The following is a 19,848-nucleotide window of genomic DNA, read 5'->3' on the forward strand; positions in this document are numbered from 1 at the left end:
CGAATTTTATGTGTTAAAAAGAGTAATAATCATAATGTAAAAAATGTTAATTAAATTTATTATTGTTTTACAATATGTAAAATCTAGTGTTTTAATCAGACTGGTATACATACATATTTCAAAATTTGGAAGTTTCAGCAGGAGCTGGCATTTTTACAATTTTCAAATTCCTAACCAAAGATGATGTTTATAAACAAATTACACGTGGTTAGTTCTTAGCTTGTGAGGCTTCTTCTGTGCCAGGGAGGACCTCATTTGCTCTTGAATGTGATGGACATCAACTGAAATAGTAGGTATGAAGATGATAGAAAATGAAACAGGATACAAAATATAGAGAACAGCAGGATATGGAATATAAAAACCAAAGACAGAATTATAGTAGGTAAGTAGCTAAATAAGTCAAGTTTTACTTAGGCAGATGAATATGATAAAGTTTAGTATTTGAAAAGTGTAGATATCTCACTGACATAAGTAACGAAACACATGATGAAGCAGTCTCCATATGAAGGTTTACAAAAAAGATCAAACTACCAGAATGTATTAAAACCCAGAATTCATCAATCAAATCACAACAGGAGTTCTCATGCTGGTGAAAATAAAATGCTCTAAATAAATTTGTTAAAATAAAATAAATAAAAAACATAAAAAAGAACCAAAAGAGGCAGTATATCTCACTCCTTAAGCTTTCCTCAATTCATAACACAAAGGAGTCTATGAACATAGGTTCAACTTGCACTATATTAGATCAAATAGATGGAAAGCACTTTGTAATTAGATAAAATGTTACTAAACAACCTGCATTTTTTAACAACCATATCTCGGAGTTCTTCCAAATGCATATCAACCTCATAAAGCTAAAAAGTAGACATCAAAGGATTTAAAAACAGAGTCCACTATTTCAATTGTAAGTGATATGTATCTACAACTTCCATTCCAAATTCATTAGATACACATAAGAAGGTTGTTTATTTCACACACACCTTGTTGCGTAAGTTTCTAGCCATTTTAGCATGAGCAGCCCCTTTAGTGATCTCCATATTTAACTGTGCTTCTGCATCTTCCTCTTCTAGTCTCTTTTCCTGCAAGTATATTGCTCAATAAGTTAAAGATTATCAAGAAATGATTTAACCAAGATGCTATTAATACCTGTAATACCAAATTACCAGCATTACTGAACCTCGAATGATAAAGAAGACTATCATTATGGAAAGTGTAACTCAATAGTACATCATTTTGGGATATACCTATACAGTAACTTTAGGCAGAAGCTGCATCCACATTTCCTCAAATTTTGCGATCGAAGTTTTTGCCGTAACATGAACATCTACACTCTGAAAACCAAGTATAACAGCTAATTTCGTCATAAACTTCAATACAAAGGACAGCAAAGCAAGATGTAAGTGCCAGATGCATGATGAGATAGAAGAGTAATAAAGATGTTTAATGGAAATCTCAAATGCAGAATGCATAGTAATGCATTACACACATTTAACTAATGCATAATGTATCCTTTAGCCAAATTGTTCAAGTCCTTATTATTTTCTAGCTTGATATGGCATCTACAATATGTTGTCTACAGTATCATTGAGGGTTAGATTAAGAGGATATCTCTGATTAAGCCAACTGTGAAGAAGTCCATCCCCTCTAAGAAGATTAGCACATATCCAAATATTTCAGAAAAGAGAATTTAATGGTTAGAGGAAATAATTGATTGTCAGACCATCTAATTCTGAAATTTGTGGATGATTAGTCGACTGACATGAACAACCATTGATGAATATGAATTCACAGACCTCAAAGTCAAAGCAATATATCACAAATTCATCCACAATGGCAGAGACTCCCCTAATGAATGAACGGATTGTATGAATGCCTTCAAAAGTTAAGGTTTTCGATTCACTCACCAAGAAATCAGTTCGAGTATTTCCTTATGGTTAGATTTTGGACTTCATAATGCAATCCACTGAATCTATTCAAGGAATTTTTGGTATGGTTACTTGATTTCTCTATCTCCTGAGAAAAGGAACATTCTTCTAACAATATCAACACAACAAATTCACAAATTTATGCAGCACAAACACACACACGAATGTAATCACAAAAAACCAAATCTTCAAAAGCATTTTTTTTTTTTTTTGGTTTTAATTTTTAAATTCTGACATCCAATTAATTTACCTGCTTAATGTAACCAAACCAAAAACTGAAAGCTCAATCACAGCAATGGAACTATGGAAGCCATCACCAACTGCAAAGCTACAAATCCCAAATGGCCAAGAAATCAAATGAGAAATCCATGCCACCAATACATTTAAAAACTGACAAAATTCAACACAAATATAAACTAAAAAATAAAAAACTAAAAATGAATAAATTTCACTATCAAGTTCTCAATTACCCAAAGGCAAAAAGCCAAACTCATAACACACAGAAACCATCAAAGCATTCCCACTCTCTCATTTAATGAAAAAAAAAAACAAAGAAAAAAACGTACTCATCAAAACATCAAGTCATGAATTGACCGCAGAGATCAGAACAGAGATGCATATGAATTACAATGTCATCTTCTATGGAAAAATGATATATACTGGCAAATGCATGAAACGATTTGCAGATTACAAAACATGAACAAACCTTGCAAACCATAGGAAAATTCTTTACATATATTACCAAAAATAGAGGGAACTTGAGGTGGAGAACTTCTAGACCTTATGTGCTTCAGAGCAGAATCAAGTAGCCGCTCCAAATTCTGAAGCTCTTTCATACTCAAGGATTGGAGGTCTTCCCCCATAAAATGACTGCAAATAAGAACATGGCAAAATGTAATGCTATTTATCACAACCTAACGAAAAAGTAAATACTTTCTTATTTAACAAAATTGGTGTGTACCTTTGATTTCTCTGTAAAATCTCCACCCTAGCTTTGAGCTTTGCATGTTCCAGAGTCTAGTTTCCCTATACAACATTAAAATGACGGGATATAAACCAAAGTAATACAAAATGCCAAGAATAGAATGAATGAAAGTAGCAGCAAATTTACAGATCCTGACGTTGACATCCCTGTGTGAGAAGAACTTTCCCCAAGTTATGGATTATCAATCTCATATCTTCAACCTAGAAATAAAACTAAAACAACTTAAAATATCTGTATTGATCTCACAAAACAAATATACACAGAGAAGTTTGCTTCTCACCATAATGTGGCAGACTTGATTCCTATCGAAGAACCTAAAACCTGTTTTAGATAGGTATCTTCAACCTAGAAATAAAACAAAAACAACTTAAAATATCTGTATTGATCTCACAAAACAAATATACACAGAGAAGTTTGCTTCTCACCATAATGTGGCAGACTTGATTCCTATCGAAGAACCTAAAACCTGTTTTAGATAGGTATCTTCAACCTAGAAATAAAACAAAAACAACTTAAAATATCTGTATTGATCTCACAAAACAAATATACACAGAGAAGTTTGCTTCTCACCATAATGTGGCAGACTTGATTCCTATCGAAGAACCTAAAACCTGTTTTAGATAGGTATCTTCAACCTAGAAATAAAACAAAAACAACTTAAAATATCTGTATTGATCTCACAAAACAAATATACACAGAGAAGTTTGCTTCTCACCATAATGTGGCAGACTTGATTCCTATCGAAAAACCTAAAACCTGTTTTAGATAGGAAAATAACAAAAGCCAAGGATGTCAGAAGTTCATTGATAAACAGATTTCTTCGAAATGAGCATAAAAATACATTATATAAACAATAGTAAATCACTAATAAGGTATTTCTACAGAAATTATGTATTTCTAAGAACTCCACATGCACACAGTGAGTCAATACAATTTAAATAAAAGTTGCCAAACAGATTTATTGTTCGTAACATAAACTTGTTTTTGCCTCATTTTATTTATACTGGCTCATACCATAATCTAAAAATGTAAGACATTTACGAAAGAAAACTCTACTTACAAAAAAAAAAAGGATTAGTATATCAGTGTAAAGACACTTCCGTAGCTGGAAATTTTATCAACAAAGAAATCAAGTGCGGGAATTATCAAATAAGTTAATTAGATTACTTACAGCAACTTCAGAAGTGGCATTATCATAGCCAGTCCCTGCATTTAACAGTTACAAAGAGTACAAATCAGTCCCTCAACCATGAATTACCCATGAGTAAATGACCAAGAACACGTCGAACAAATATCTTTTATTGCTCAGCTATACTTTTTTTACCAACACAATATAGAGATTAGAGAAAATATAAAGAACCCTTCATTATCATGACTTTGGCATAAAAAAAAAAAATAATAAAAAAGAAGAGCATAATATTTTCTTACCTTGCTATGGTAAGATCGTGCTAAACTGTAGTAGGAATGTGACCTTGTTGGTCCATGGTTGGTGATAGCAAGTGCTGTCTCAGTTAGTTGCTCAACTACAGAGTGTTGACCAGTGAAGAAAAAATAGTTGGCCAGATCATTTAAGGCCATTAAGGATATGGCTCGCCAGAGAGGGAGAGTCACTTCTTTTCCTTCTTTTGTTCTTCCTCTATCCCCTTTTCTTTCTTCCTCTGAATTTCTTCTTTTTTCCCTTCTTCCCCTGTTCTCTTTTTCTCTTGGTCCGCATAATCCAAATGGTTTTGCCCTCTGAAAACCCAAAAGCCACTATTATGCAAACTATAATAGGAAATCAATGATACACAATCGATCGCTCACTCGATCAAATATGCCTAAACTTCTCATGCTATAACCAATTGAATAAAATTAGCAGAAATGAAAAAGCAAAAAGAACCCAATTGAAATCAAGACTGAAACTTTAATGTAAAATCCAATCCAAATTACGAACTCATAAACTAACTGAGAAGAATCAAGGAAACTAACTGAGAATAAACTTACAGGAGACTTGTTCTTTGGCCTCAACAGCGATGGCACGCTCTTCTCTGCAAATGGCGTAACACGAATATTTGCAGGACATCAAGTAAATCCCTCCTCTTCCACACTCGCTGATTCTAAGTTAATTTTCATTTTGATAACATACCTCTCTCTCTCTCTCTCTCTCTCTTGATTTCTCTTTGGATTGTTCTCTCTTCGTGGAGCAAGGAAACAGAGCCACGCGGAAAGCCTCGAACGCCAATGAAGACGTACACCTGTTGGGGCAAGCAGGTAAAAAGCCAAAGAGAATGCAGGGGCAAAACGGGCAGGTCACTGTATTACTATTCATTCAACAGTACCATTCTCATTTTACTTTTATATAGGGAAATTCGTCCAAACAGTGTCTGAACTTTTCCAGACTATTAATTTTCATACCTATACTTTGAAAAATGTCATAATGGTACCTGAAGTTTTGGCCCCGACCTAATTTCCGTACCTAGCAACAGTAAAGTCGTCAAGGGCGTTAAATTTTGAGGGGTAAATCTGGAACTTTAGGTATTCTCAAGGGAAAATCTTCTAAACAGTATCTGAACTTTTCCAGACTATTAATTTTCATACCTATACTTTGAAAAATATCAAAATGGTACCTGACGATTTAAGCCCGACCCAATATTCATACCTAGGAACAGTAAAATGGTTGACTCCGTTGAACAGTACCAGAAAAGTATGCCAATAACTACCATGCCCAATACGAGATTCAAATACCAATATCAACATGGTATACCTAGATCTAAATATTCATATACCCGTATCCAGAAGAACTCAGGAAGATCGGCGTACGATGCCAGACCACCGCCAACAGCCGTACTCAGACCCATACTTGATCGGAACCCGACCTTCATCTACATCGACGACCTGAATTCGGAATCGTCCTCCGACACCCCAGAACCTGACTTAGGGTCTCGCGTCAAGGCTGTCTAGCAGATTGCCCAAACTACGACATCTCGTTTTGACAGAGATCGGAATCGCTTCGCCATTCCATTTCCGACAGAGATCGGACCCAGACTTGACCCAAAGTGGAATTACCAAAATTTCAGATTCCTTTGCTATCAGACTCGTCGGATTCCAACCTAAAGCATTGAAATTTCCTTGTGCATCCACCCGAATAATCTCCATGATTCCAATTATCTGGTGAACTAGGCTTAAAACCGAGCAAACCCTTGCAAACCAAACCATTTTTGCTGTTATAGCTACCAAAATTTCCACATGCATCTACCTAATCACGACTTTTCTTTCCTTCTTCTCTGTTGTCTTCTCCCAAACCCATCAAAAAAAGAAAAATTGAAATTGATTTCAGCTGCAAATAATTGAATTTGATTTTTTGGATTGTGGGTTTTGGGATTTTTGATTGAAATCGAAGCAGAGAAGATGCTGGAGAAGATCGCGTTGCCGGCGAAGCCATCACTGAGAGGGAATAATTGGGTGGTTGACGCCTCACATTGTGGATTCGATCTGTAATAGCGAATTCCAACATATCTTCTAGTACCAGAGCTTCTGTTAGGAGTAAAGAACCCGAGTTCAATTTTTTCTCCTGATAGAAAACTGAGGTAGGTAGCTGAGTTCTGCGGCTCTCAACTGAGGTAAGACGAAGACCTTTGACTTCGAGGTCTGGGGGGCAATGTTTGAACCCAACGGTAGTTATTGGCATACTTTTCTGGTACTGTTCAACGGAGTCAACGGTTTTACTGTTCCTAGGTATGAATATTGGGTCGGGCTTAAATCGTCAGGTACCATTTTGATATTTTTCAAAGTATAGGTATGAAAATTAATAGTCTGGAAAAGTTCAGACACTGTTTGGAAGATTTTCTCTTGAGAATACCTGAAGTTCCAGATTTACCCCTCAAAATTTAACGCCGTTGATGACTTTACTGTTGCTAGGTACGGAAATTGGGTCGGGGCCAAAACTTCAGGTACCATTATGACATTTTTCAAAGTATAGGTATGAAAATTAATAGTCTGGAAAAGTTCAGACACTGTTTGGACGAATTTCCCTTTTATATATGTATAATTTTGCATTCTGATTCATTTTCTCTCATCTTCGTACCTACTATTTCAGTTGATGTCCATCACATTTAAGAGCAAATGAGGTCCTCACCAGCGCACAGAAGAAGCCTCACAAGCTAAGAACTAACCACGTGTAATTTTTTTATAAACAGCATCTTCATAGGTGAAGAGGAATAATAGAGACCACAGTGCTCACCACGATATCAGCTTCAACGTGCTACAAGGAAGGAAGGAAGGAAGGAAGGAAGGAGGATGACCCGGATGCCAAAATCAACTGGGCTTTAGAGCATCGCATCCCTCATCGTTGCAGGCAGAAAGAGAAGATTGGGTTGAAAACAAGTGGAACATTGTGTGTGTTCTGATGGGGCTTTAGCTTCAGAGCACAAATACTCTGGGTCTGTTTAATTTGATTGGTTCTTTCATTTCTGAGTTGAATTGACAGAGAGTGGGGGTTCATTAGGTTTTGGCTGTCCACTATTTGATTCGAAAGTTCAGTTCGGTTCTTCTGAGGAATTTGTATTTGATTGGTTGCAGATATAGAGGTTCTGGGCGGTTGGTTGGGCTGATTGGGGAAAACGGTGGAGCTGCAGACGCCAAAAATCAGGTAATTTCTAGGCGCAATTGATGCTATTGTTATCAACTTTTTAGTTTTGTTCTTCTTGCTAATAGTTATTAAGTTACTGTGGGTGTGGGTGTGGGTGTGGAAAAGTGCAAACTTGAAGATTATAGGATGACATTTTGATCTTTCTTAATAAGACTTGAGTGTTCTTCGGTTATGTCAGATTATGGTTTTAAGTTTTAGTCTTGACATCCTTAAGAAAAACTCACTACAGATTTTGAGTAATCCATATTAGTCTTTATAGGTGACTTAGAATTGAGAATTTGAGATGTAATCTTCCAGTTTCTCAAGGTATGTAGGAAATGACAGGTTCTCATACTAAACCCACGACCATTTGAAAGTGCCTCTTCCACTCATTGCTATAATGTTCTATTTCTTGGAGTTTTGTGCAGAGATGACCATGGAGATATGGTATAGGCTGTAACTAGGCAGTAGGCAACCTCCATTGCATATGAAACTTCATGATCTCAATTAGTGAATCCTTAACTATATGTTTCTGGGTATTGCATTACTATGAAGCATAAGGAAATAAAATTGAAATAAAAAAGTAGAGTTTTCTTTCATGAATGTCTTACTTTTTTAGACTATGACACGAGCCAATATAAATAAAATGAGGCAAAAACATGTGAAATCAATACAGAAAGTTCGTCTTTTTGTTAATTTCTTGATGATCGATCAAGTAGTGGTGGTTCTTCGAAAAAAATCGATTTCCCGGGTTTGGGATTTTTTGAGTGTCGATATGTGGATGTAAGGGCTATCCTCTGAAAATCAAGTTGTTTGACACACTCAGTGAGAGAGGTTTGGACTGGAAACAAGGGTTGCTTATAACTTGCCCATCTTTCTTGCTTTCTTTGACAATTCATAGTACTTTTGAATTTCTCACTTTGAATATTGCTGAGTGCTGAATCGGGTTGTTTTGCAGGATTATGGTTTGTGCTGCTGCTGCTGCTTTGTTTGAATTGGGTTGTTTCAGGTACATACTTCTAAAACTTGCTCAAGCTAATTTTGATATAAAGCTAATGTCTTTACATTTTTGGGTTTATTATTATGATATAGAAGATAGCTTTGTGATTCATCCATGATTTTCACTGCTGCTTTATTTGGCCTCTTCAGTTGTCACCCAAAAAAGAAAAAGGCTTCTTTTGTTGTTGCTGTCGCTTTGTTTCGAGTTTTGAACTACCTGAGCTTCTTATTCTTATTCTTTTTTTGGCGGCTATTTGGGATTTGTAGGATTGTTTATACATAGGTTAAGGAAAATAGACTAATGGACTTTTTGAAGGAGTGATCTTCTCGCGAAACTTTGATTTCTGTACTAATGTCAAATGGGTGGTTTATATTGAATTCCACTGATGTGATAGCAGAAAAGGTACTGCTAAAAATATACAATGGATAGAAGAGCTCCAAAGTTATCAGTATGTATACTTTTTGTAAAGCCTCTCAGTCATCAAATACGAACACAGTACTATGATTGCAGCTGAAAAGAAAGCATACTCACTAGTAATAAATAGAAATCCAAGAAAACTTATCAAACTCTACAGAAATATGCAGAAATATATCATTAACATATCCGAGTCTCTAAACTTTGTGAACACTAATATTTGAGAAGAGTCTGATATAGTTATGGTACACAGCAAGAACTGAAGGACATAATAACTAATCTAAAACTCTCACTGCGGAATTTCGACACTCCAAAAAAAGTATAAAACTTAGGCTGGCAATAGTATTGGGTTTGGACCAAAACTCACAGGATGCCACCACATAATGTTCATCATAATTTCTTTCTGAAACTTATTTTTCAATTATTGTTAGCTGCATAAATGCTGAGTAGCACTAGCACAAGACAAATTATACATGAAAATTGAAAGCCTGTTAGTAGTTGCAAATTCACAGCTGGGGACCTGGGGTTGCTTAAGAAACCATAGAAGGCATTAATAACTGAAAGACAGGTTTTTGGGATTGTAATACGTGCACGCTTATTAGTTTTGGGAAAATTTTAGAGAGGGTTTTAATGTGGGGTTTGGGAGTCTGTGAAAGTAGAAAGGCCAGAAATGGAGGATTGAGAAAGATTTGTGAAGTGACCTTGCTTGGAGAAAGTAAGTGCACAGATTTTACCAAAACAAAAGTTACCACTCTGAGTTTCAGGGGATCTAAAGAAGACTATAGCTTCTCTGAAAAAAAGGAAATATTTTTTATATTTTATTGATCTCAAAGTTGTTTTAGGTTGGGGGTGGGATTGTGACTGAAAATTTAAAAGGCTAAATCCCTACGCAGTCACATCACAGGCTAATGGTGGTTGGGCCAGCTGGAAATTCCTTAAATTGCTTTTTGTCTACACCTCTCAGGATAGAGAATTGCTGCTCTGTAGTTGTTCTTTGAGTTGAACTACCATCTGAGCCATTGGGTGGGAAACAATTGATGAAAAGTTTATTTCATTGATCTCAAAGTTGATTAAGTTTGGTGCTTTTTAGTAGGTGGGTGTACTTACTTCATCCCAGCCCGATCATCTTTGTCAGGCTTAATGTTTGGAATCCTGGGTGGGATGAAACAATATGACTATTTAAGATCAATGATATTTTACCATTTCTTTTAACCATTTAAGCACCGTGGATGGTCTGCAACACCTGTCAACCCTGCAGTGGAATCATGTTGCTTACCTTTCATTATTTTATGAAATTATGTGAAGAATGAACTTTCAGCATTGCATTTTATTTTTGGAGGGCAGTTTATGGTTTGCAGGCATTTATTTGTTTATTGACAGTTTTGTTATTGATTGCAGGAGAATTGTCAAGAACTGAAAAAAGACTTTAAATCTCCTGAAACGGAAGCTCAGCAAACGCACCCTGTACATAAATAGGCTTCAAAGATCTTTCTATTTTATTGCATCCAGAGCACCAAAATTACAGCCAACCACACTGCAACTGCGAAGCAGTTTGGCCTTCGTCCTTTGCCAAAACCAAAGAGGTTTTGTCAAAATGATTCCCTTCTTGCCCCAGCATCTCTATACAACACCCATTTCATCGTTTAAACCAAGACCATAGTTCCACAACTCACTTAAATAGTAGACTATCTACTTATGGAGTCTTATTAATCGGATTATTCTTGGAGAGGCTTGATCCAAAGGCTGGTTCCCAACCCAGAAATCTCCCTAAAATGGTACGCATACTGCATTCATGATATTCCATCTTTCTGAAATTATAAGTATGAATGAGTATAGTTTGATTGGACATCTGATGATGCATTGAACCTTTTTTTTTTCCCTTAATTGTTATTCTTTTCTTTGTAGTGTATAATTGTTACTAACAACATTTTTCTATTCCTCAATGCTTCAAAATACAAATGCACAGAAGGTTAGCAAAGACACTACAAACTCGCATCAAGTGCATGCCAAGCAAGATTAAAAACTGAACGACCATCTTTAGAACAGTGTCAATAGAAGAACAATGAAGCCATGCAGATATTTTTTGGCTTCCTACATGGCAATGCTTTGTGGTAAAATCACAACAACCATTTTTTGATGAGACAATGGTTTATATGAAGCAATGGAAGACCATTTTTGCACCCAACATTGCAATCTTTTGTAATGACATGAAATCCTCCATTTTTTTTATGATATAATGGTTTGTACCAAGGCTACATGCGAAATGCAACTCCTAAAACTAGATTCGTACAATGTAAACTAGCTTTTAAACAATTTTGTTTATTAGACATGTTTTTCGTTTAATATATAAACACATCTTGGTTTCATATAAATCCACCATACGCCATTGCGTATCTCTTTTGTATTTCATTGTTCTAATTTGTTGACGAGAATAAATTCTGCAGCAAAGCGCGGGTAGCATTTCTAGTTAGCATCTAAATCAAAGCTAGTATTAACTAATGAGTGATTAACACTTCCATATCACACCAGAAATTAAAAGGAGCATGATATGTAAAACTGGTTTTATGAAATAATTTGGCAGTAAAAAACTTCATATTCATTCGGTTCATAGAGATTTATTGCAACGTTATATGGTAGATGGACCCTGCATGCTGCTTCGTCAAACAAAGTATCAAACAACTGATGGTTTCATATGTGGCTGTCCCTTCCGAACAATCTTAGCTGGCTAGATTCTTGGATCAATCCAATTCACGTCCGAGAAAGTAATATAGCCTCATTCTTTATTTAATGATGAAAACAAAAATGTCTTGGATCGATTTCCTTACTGCAGCTCCAGCTAGAGCGGTGAATCAGATTATAAGATTCCAAACTAGCTAAGTAGCTATCTACGAGTACCAATGGCTACAGCTAAAGCCTCATGGTGCTAACCCCATGTAACCTAATTAAACAACCTACGTCAATAGTCAACACCACATATATACTGCACTAATTGCAATTTAATTACAAACATTATGTCAACCATAGACTTGTCACTTTATTTAAAACCCATGGCATCATCCATCAAACCTCTTGTCCCCACTCTCCACAACAAAATGGTGTGGCAGAACGCAAGAACCATCACTTTTTGGAAGTGACTCTGCTCTTTGCTCATTGATCGGCATGTACCCCATTATCCCTGGGGCGAGGCTCTGTATTCTGCAGTGATTTCAATCAATATCGGAAAGATAATTAAGTGCCATACCGACGACTTGCGGAGTAACAGTAGTACGTCAACATCGAGCCACTATACTTCAGTCTGAAACTGACTGGATTCTGGGATGTAGCAGCTAGATCAGTTACATACAACTCACCCAAACTACTAAAGAAAAGCGTCGCTCAAAGGTTTAGAGATTGTTAACAGTCAGCTAAATAGTTGAGTACATGATCAAGGATTTATGATGGTAACTAAGATTCTAGCTATAGCATTTTTAAGAGAAGAGACGTTTTACTTGAAGAATGCAGGCAGTTTTCTTTCTTTTTTAACTTTCTCCATTGGATTTTGCATTATATATAGTCGGAATTTCATATGTATCTCTGTAAAAGGTTCGCTTATGATTTTATCAACTTTGAGATCCTCTAGTTATTTAGTTGAATCAAAGAATGGAAGAAATGAACTTCGAACGGTTTTGATAACTCAATTCACCTGACAATTATCATTTTAGGGTTAGAATGATCATTTATTCTAATTTCCAGTATATGAAATAGATAAGAAATAGATATATGCCGGACAATGATAACTCAAATCACCTGACAATGATCATTGTAGAGTTATAATTAATGATCATTTATTCTAATTTCCAGTATATGCCATAGATCGATTTCAAGTCGTGTAGTGTTATCACGTTATGTATGTTGCAGTCATTTTAGACTAGGATGGGGACCAAAACAGCTGATGGCCGGTTTGATTTTGTGTGGTGGCGGCCAGTTTTCCCACTCAACTCAAATCTTATTTGGCTGACGCTCTGTCTGCAATCTAAGATTCCTCGATTTCTCTACAGGGAAACTTACTAGTCACCAACTATCCAAAGTAGCTCTGTACGAGGGCTACAGCTCAAGCCTCGGAGATAATAATATCAAGGTGTTGGTGTTGGTGTTGGTGTTGGTGTTGGTTTAGGTCTATGACCCAAATCAACACCGACATTCGAAACACGTACTTTATGGCAGTGTATGACAATTATCGATGACGATCACTATCGGAAAAGAAAAGCACCACCACCACCCTTTACAATCAACAACAAACCACGTTAAGTCTTCAACTGGATTCCGGTACCCAGTTAAGCTTTCTCAGTTACGTGCACACTTCTAAATGACAAAGAAAGTTCACTACCGAAACAGTTGGTATAGTTCATATTTCTCTCAAGACACACCAGAGTAACATTTTATTTAGATTAAGATAGTTTCCCACTTGATTTAAATTCATTTGGCTGTCCTTTTCATGCAATCTTGGTTCTTCGATTTACAAGCACACCCTGTACTGCAGCTGCCACGCTGAAGATTACAAGAATCCAACAAGCTAATTCAAGGTACTCCACAAAGTTAATAATATCAACTTGTTGCTGTTGCTCTCAGGATATCAACTTGACCACCCACATTCAAAATACATACTTCATACAATATGCGATCGCTACGAATTTTCAATACTTCAGTACCTATTGGGAAATGAAAAGTATCGCCACTTACAATCAACAGTAGACGACCATAACTTTTAAGTCTTCAACTGGATTGTGGATTGTGGAACCTAGCTAGCTCGGCTACATCCACACTTCTAAATACATAAAATAGGGAAGAAAAGCCACACTCAAAGAATTAGAGATATTAACAAGCAACGAAATATTTGAGGATAATCTTCCATCAAAGAGGATTGATGATGGTCTAGCACCTGCCCCAAGAAATAAACACCCTCTAGTAAAGTTAAGAAAGAAGCCGCCCAACTTCCCAAGACAGCATCAAGAACTACTGCCTTGTGTGCCTTGTTTTGCCCTCATAACAAGCTTCTCAGTGGTGGTCCCAATTATTTCATTCGCATGTTTCAGCCCAACGCAGAAATACCGTCCAACGGAATCCTAAATTCACAGGTAAGTTCCAAGTGAGAAAAGAAGAAGCAGTTCTCTACAGAAGAAATATTACATAATCTAGATGATCAAGGTACGGCAACATATCAAATTCACCGATTTACTATGCAAGTAAATAAAAGATAGTTTGAGTCCCTCCTCATGGCCTCACTTTTTTCAATAGTTAAATAGCAATCATGAACAGTCTCAATCAGCTTATTAACCCTCTTATTGGCTTGCATGCTCAGTAAGTCGGAACAATGGTAAATTTAAGAAGTGATGATATCATCATTTTATACTATCAAAGATTTATCACCATGTTCAATGAGGGCTTTAGGGAGTCTTACCCGAGAGACAATTCCCAATTTCTCCAACTTCCCAACTGCATCATCCACATCAAAATTACAGCTGGCACCAAACTCTTCTTTAATGAGTTCCTCATACCACCTATCCAGATCCTATAATAATTCATCCAATCATCCCAAATAAGACTTCTGAAGAATCTACTTCTAATTTTTTGCAATAATTAGGGAATTAATAGACAGAACTAAAGAAGAAGATGCGTACTTCTCTTGTAGCTTTTCCCTGTTCCATTAATATATAGAAAGAAAGTATCACCTCCTTGACCTAATCATTCAACACATGGAGTTACGTACCATAAGCAATTTTGCAGTGCGTAGTTGTATTAAATCAATTCCGAGTCAGTGATTAAGCCAGAATAAATTCAACTTTAGAAGGAGTAAAATAGAAGTATAGATTATTACAAACACATCTCCTAAACAATTGAAACAATTCCTTGGACTCTGCTAGGTTGTGAAATGTCTGTATTTCTTGCACCTGATACTATGTAGGTGTATGTATGTAATATGTATGTGTATGTAACTATATGTAACATGTGCATCTTTGTGTATGTATGTGCATAGCTATAGTTAGTTACTTGCACCTGATACTTCGTAGAAGTATGTGTGTAATATGTATGTGTATATGACTGTATATATGTAACATGTGTAGCTTATTGTATGTATGTGCATAGTTATAGTTAGTTACTTGCATCTGATATTATGTAGCTAGGTTTATGTATATGAATATGACTATATGTAACATGTGTATCTTTGTGTATGTATGTGCATAGTTATAGTTAGTTACACCAATAAAACCTATTAAGTATTAACCACCAATACAAATTCAGAAAGAAAGTTTATCAAAGCTTGCAGCTTACCTCCTGTTGAATCACATCATCACACAAGTGAAGAAGAGTACCCCTTCCGCTATCCAGTTGCTTGTCATACATGGACTGTGTTATTAGGTTCTGATATGCAGCCAAGTTCTGCTGAAAACTACAGATAATTAAGAAACATTAGTAACTGAAAGAAAAAGTATGAAACAAAGGGACAGGTTGATATATCAATATTATATGGAGCTGGACACTCAGAGGATGAGTAAACATGCAACCACAGAACCATGACCAATCATGTCATCAGACTAACTTTACGTACAGCATATAGTGGCCAAATCACGATTTATTGCTGTGAGGGTTGGAGTTGGTATTTGCAAAGATTCATTAAACTACTGTTTTTACCGCAACAGTGCTTAGAGTTTGCGGTGGCTTCTGCTTCTGAAAAAACCAGGCTGGGCACAGAGTTACCATTACCAAACACCAAACTTGAGGTTCCTTATAAGTCCAGTGTTAAGTTGGAATTGCTTAACCATCTCTCACGATGAAACACGAATTGGGTACGCGATACCACGAAACCGAACCCATATTCAATGGTCATTTGTTTAACATTGTTAGAAATCACTATGAATCTTTGATTAATAAAATTTTTCTTGTCATGTTTATGTGGCTTTTCTTACCACTAATATAGAATAAACTCTTGCATTCCTTTCTTCTTCTACTTTTTTCAAAATAGGTCATTTGAATTTTTCTTTTTTGAGAATAATTAATTGTTATTTGAAAATAAAAAAACCAACTAATTCTAATTGGTATCTAAATTTGAAACTGTGGATGTCTTCTTTACATCGTTTTTAAAATAGTTGTCTATTACATGCATGTCACGCCCCGAATTTTAAATACAATTAAAAATCCGAAACATGAATTAATACAACTCACATAAATACAACCTGAATTTTTTTCTCAAAACAACCACACCTCACATCGCTCGATATTACATAAACCAAATCTCAAATTTGTTTATTACAGCACACTCTCACCAAATTATATTGTAAGGCTCAAATGAGCATAACTCACCTCACAATTACAATTGCTGTAAAACTAAAACAAATTCTCTAACCCGCACGATCACCGTCCTGATTCTCCTGACCTGCAGGATTACCCGCTACACCGTTTGAATAGTGTACCGGGATTGCAACAATACAAACCCGGTAAGCTTTTTGCAAAGCTCGTATGAGTAAATGAAAGGATTGCACGATTTAAAGTAACACAATCAACTCAAGCACATTTTAATTTTGTTTTGCATAAGAATTGAAGTGTACAACATCACTTCAAGCATCAATCAACTCACATCTCATCATGACTACTCAATAATAAACAACTTCTTACTCAATATATACTCACAGGCTTATGATTTATTTATATAAATCATCCCATGCAGTATATTATACTTACAGGCTTATGATTAATTATATTAATCACCCCATTCAGTATATCATACTTACAGGCTTATGATTAATTATATTAATCACCCCATTCAGTATGTCATGTCATACCCAAGGGCATATGATAACTCGTTTATCCCCCAAGCAGTATGACGGCAGACAGACTAGAGCTCTAACTGTATCGTAAAGTGTCACCTGGGCCAAGGTTCACCTTACGAATGACTGCTTTTCTCAATTCACTCGACTCCTCATTTAATTCATCTCAACGACTCAACTATCGCACTTTACTCAATTACCCATTATCATAGACAACACAACATCTAAGATAAATCACATATTCCAAGGGTAATGCTCAAAATATAACTCAGTAAATCACACCATCCAATATATATTCCACGTAAATATATATATACGTAGTCACCCACACAAGAGTGACCACTAATACCAACTATAGTTCACATGCAATAAAATCTAGAAATTCATTTTTATAGTTTAAATACATTTTACTTACCTATGGACCGTAGTCGATCAAGTCCATATAATTTAAAACAAATATTTATTTTAGTAAAACAATTTCCACAATTTCTCAATTAAATAAAATCACCGAATTTCGGTTCGTGAATGAACCATGTGCGATTTACTCACCTCGATATTCCCGCTGCGTCTTCAATTCAACACAATACACACCGAAATCGTTCACCCAAGGGAGACCGTCAATCACCTAATCACACATGACCTTAACTTAGCCAATAGCTCAAAAACATACTCAAACGACAATCCAACGGTCGGATCGAAATTAAATGATGATCCAACGGTCGGATCCTCACGGATCGCCTTTAGGATCACCCCCCAAAAATCATCACGAAGATCCAACGGTCAGATCTTCCTGAATCGTCCTTACTAACATCTTCACAAATTTATACAAAAATCCGACGGACGGATTCTCACGAATCGCCTCCCTAATCACCGTTTTGCATTTATACGAAGATCCAACGGTCGGATCTTCGCCCATGACCACACAAAGCCACTGGGACAGTCATAAGATCATCGTATCAAAACTACAAGTCCATCTGACGGTCCTAACTTCACATATCACAAATCTAACGATCGAAATCGATCGAAACTTAAAAATTCATAACTTCATCATACGATATCCAAAAATTATGAATTATATATGCAAACGATCGTATCGACACGTAGAACACAAAAATGGACAGAAACTGTCCTTGGGGTGTCCGGAGGTCGCCGGAAACCACCATCACAGTGGCGGCACCGCCACCCATCCAAAGTCAAAATTAGACAAAACTCCCAACATCAAAGTCCTTCAACTCAACTCCAATTTCACTTTTCATAACTACACCAAAGTCAGATTATAAGCCAAAAAGTAGAATTTTACCTCGCAAGTTTTGAAACCCGAAGAACCTAGTTTCCCAATCTTCAAAATTCGATCACCCCGGATCAAATCGCTGCAAGCCTTCTTGGGGATAGCTTCTACTTCCTCTGGGCTAGAAAAGCCCTCAAAGAACTCGAGCTATAGTGGCCGGAGCTGGGAGAACCAAGGTGGCGAAGGAAGACGATTTCCAGCTCGGCTGTGCGGCTTCTCGGTCTTCTAGCGGCCACCACGATGGTTATCTCAAGTCGATGTCTTCTGGAAAGTTGTAGAAAACTTCACGGTGAGAAAAATTGCTTTTGGAATCAGGTCGATCGGAGGCCTGTAGAGGAAGATATGGCCAGACAAAGTAGAGCCCAGAAAAAGTGGGGAAGAGCGATTTCGTCTCCTACGAGGCTCTCTTCTCGACCTTGTAGAGCCTCATACAGCTCGTATTTCACTTCGATTTCTTCTACAAACTCGTAAAGGGGGTCGAGACCAGAAAAACCCACTTTGTTTCACATCAATCGGTGGCCGGATGAGGAAGAACGAAGGTGACGAAGGGAGGGGGTCGCGGCTGGGCTCGGGAGAGAAATGGGGAGAAATTTCTGGAGTTCCAGAAATTCTGTCCTCATTTGCAATATTCGGATTTTTTTTCATATTTATAGAAAATCCCAATTTTCAAATATTCGTAACTTATTCATACGAACTCCGAATATTACGTTCCATATGTCCACGAACTCGTATCGACGCGCTCTACAACTTTCATGAAGTAAGTTTTCCCAATTTCCCAATGTATAAAAAGTCAACTCCTTTGACCCCCCTAAAACGTTCAGTTTTCAAAATAAAATCGTTCGAACTAATTCCACACTCCTCTAAGCTTCGTACTCGTGTCCACGACCACGAAATCATTTCCAAAACGTCATCGGAAATTAACTTGAATTTTTCGGGTATTACAATCCACCCTCCTTAAAGAAATTTCGTCCCGAAATTTAAGCGCAAGTTAATTGCTCTCGATTACGGTTAACCTAACCATCGAATCTCCATCCTTTCCAAAGCTGTAGTAATCTACAAAGCCACAGCCCTTTGTATAAAAATACATTCCTAAGGCCACAAATTCTTTCATCACAAAAGTAAACTCACACAAAATCACCACATGGATCCTCACATAGATCTTCACATAGATCATCTCATAGATCATCACATAGATCTTCACATAGATCATCATCCTGTACTGGCATACAAGCACAGTAAACATTCTCACAAAGCGTTTCGCTACTCAATTAGCATCACGGTAAATCTCTATAGTAAAACTTAAGCATGCACTATTCTACACAACAATAGAGATGCATCACTCAAAACAAATCATCCCCAAAAGCATGCCAATAAAATCTGACACCCAGTGATGATGACTTGGGCTTGCTCAATCCTTGGGCTAAGCATCAGGGCTGGCCAATTGGGCCGAAGAAACCGAACCATCCACATTTCGAACCGGCCCGAACCAATTTGGGTTTAACATTTGGGCCGAACAATTGGGCTTAACATTTGGGCCTACCATTCGGGCCGAACAATTGGGCTTACTATTTGTGCCTACCAATCGGCCGAACAATTGGGCTTACTATTTGGGCCTACAAATCGGCCGAACAATTGGGCTTACTATTTGGGCCTACCAATCGGCCGAACCAAACGCATTTTGAATAGGCCCAACCAAATTTGGGCTTACTATTCGGGCCTACTATTCGGCCCACAACTTTTTAGCTCGGCTACGGTATGAAATTGTACATACCGTATATACGTATACATACCGTACAGACCGTATATACGTATGCATACCATACAACTG

The 19,848-nt window shown here is 36.8% G+C and overlaps 1 protein-coding gene and 2 long non-coding RNA genes across 6 annotated transcripts; 1 reads left to right on the top strand and 2 right to left on the bottom strand.

The window, feature by feature from the left end:
* Nucleotides 1-32: 32 nt before the first annotated feature.
* Nucleotides 33-5,218, bottom strand: LOC133726531 (uncharacterized). Of its 4 annotated transcripts, XR_009854841.1 has the most exons (12): nt 4,894-5,218; nt 4,339-4,644; nt 4,082-4,116; nt 3,626-3,666; nt 3,481-3,545; nt 3,336-3,400; nt 3,191-3,255; nt 2,887-3,110; nt 2,668-2,795; nt 1,245-1,331; nt 981-1,079; nt 33-281 (listed from the first exon to the last, which is right to left on the bottom strand). It is a non-coding gene; the product is annotated as an uncharacterized LOC133726531 (long non-coding RNA). The 4 variants fall into 4 exon arrangements; XR_009854840.1 differs by lacking the exon at nt 3,336-3,400 and having other exon boundaries at nt 4,894-5,216; XR_009854842.1 differs by lacking the exon at nt 3,336-3,400 and having other exon boundaries at nt 2,706-2,795; nt 4,894-5,215.
* Nucleotides 5,219-6,955: 1,737 nt separating this feature from the next.
* LOC133706610 (uncharacterized) lies at nt 6,956-11,115 on the top strand. The gene is made up of 5 exons (XR_009844633.1): nt 6,956-7,328; nt 7,468-7,537; nt 8,475-8,525; nt 10,329-10,705; nt 10,897-11,115. It is a non-coding gene; the product is annotated as an uncharacterized LOC133706610 (long non-coding RNA).
* A 2,556-nt stretch (nt 11,116-13,671) lies between these two features.
* LOC133706616 (uncharacterized) lies at nt 13,672-15,380 on the bottom strand. Its single transcript, XM_062132153.1, has 4 exons — nt 15,240-15,380; nt 14,588-14,647; nt 14,368-14,478; nt 13,672-14,032 (listed from the first exon to the last, which is right to left on the bottom strand). The coding sequence occupies exons 1-4, from the start codon at nt 15,309-15,311 to the stop codon at nt 13,916-13,918; spliced, it is 360 nt and encodes a 119-aa protein (XP_061988137.1). The 5' UTR covers nt 15,312-15,380; the 3' UTR covers nt 13,672-13,915.
* Between the last annotated feature and the right edge of the window lie 4,468 nt (nt 15,381-19,848).

This window comes from Rosa rugosa, chromosome 1 (assembly GCF_958449725.1).
Source record: "Rosa rugosa chromosome 1, drRosRugo1.1, whole genome shotgun sequence".
Classification (NCBI taxonomy): domain Eukaryota; kingdom Viridiplantae; phylum Streptophyta; class Magnoliopsida; order Rosales; family Rosaceae; genus Rosa; species Rosa rugosa.

Coding starts and splice junctions, on each gene's coding strand:
- LOC133706616 (XM_062132153.1), bottom strand. CDS start 15,311: ATGTATGACAAGCAACTGGATAGCGGAAGGGGTACTCTTCTTCACTTG. Junction 14,648..15,239: donor ATGATGTGATTCAACAGGAG/GTAAGCTGCAAG, acceptor TTGAATGATTAG/GTCAAGGAGGTGATACTTTC. Junction 14,033..14,367: donor AATTGGGAATTGTCTCTCGG/GTAAGACTCCCT, acceptor CTGTGAATTTAG/GATTCCGTTGGACGGTATTT.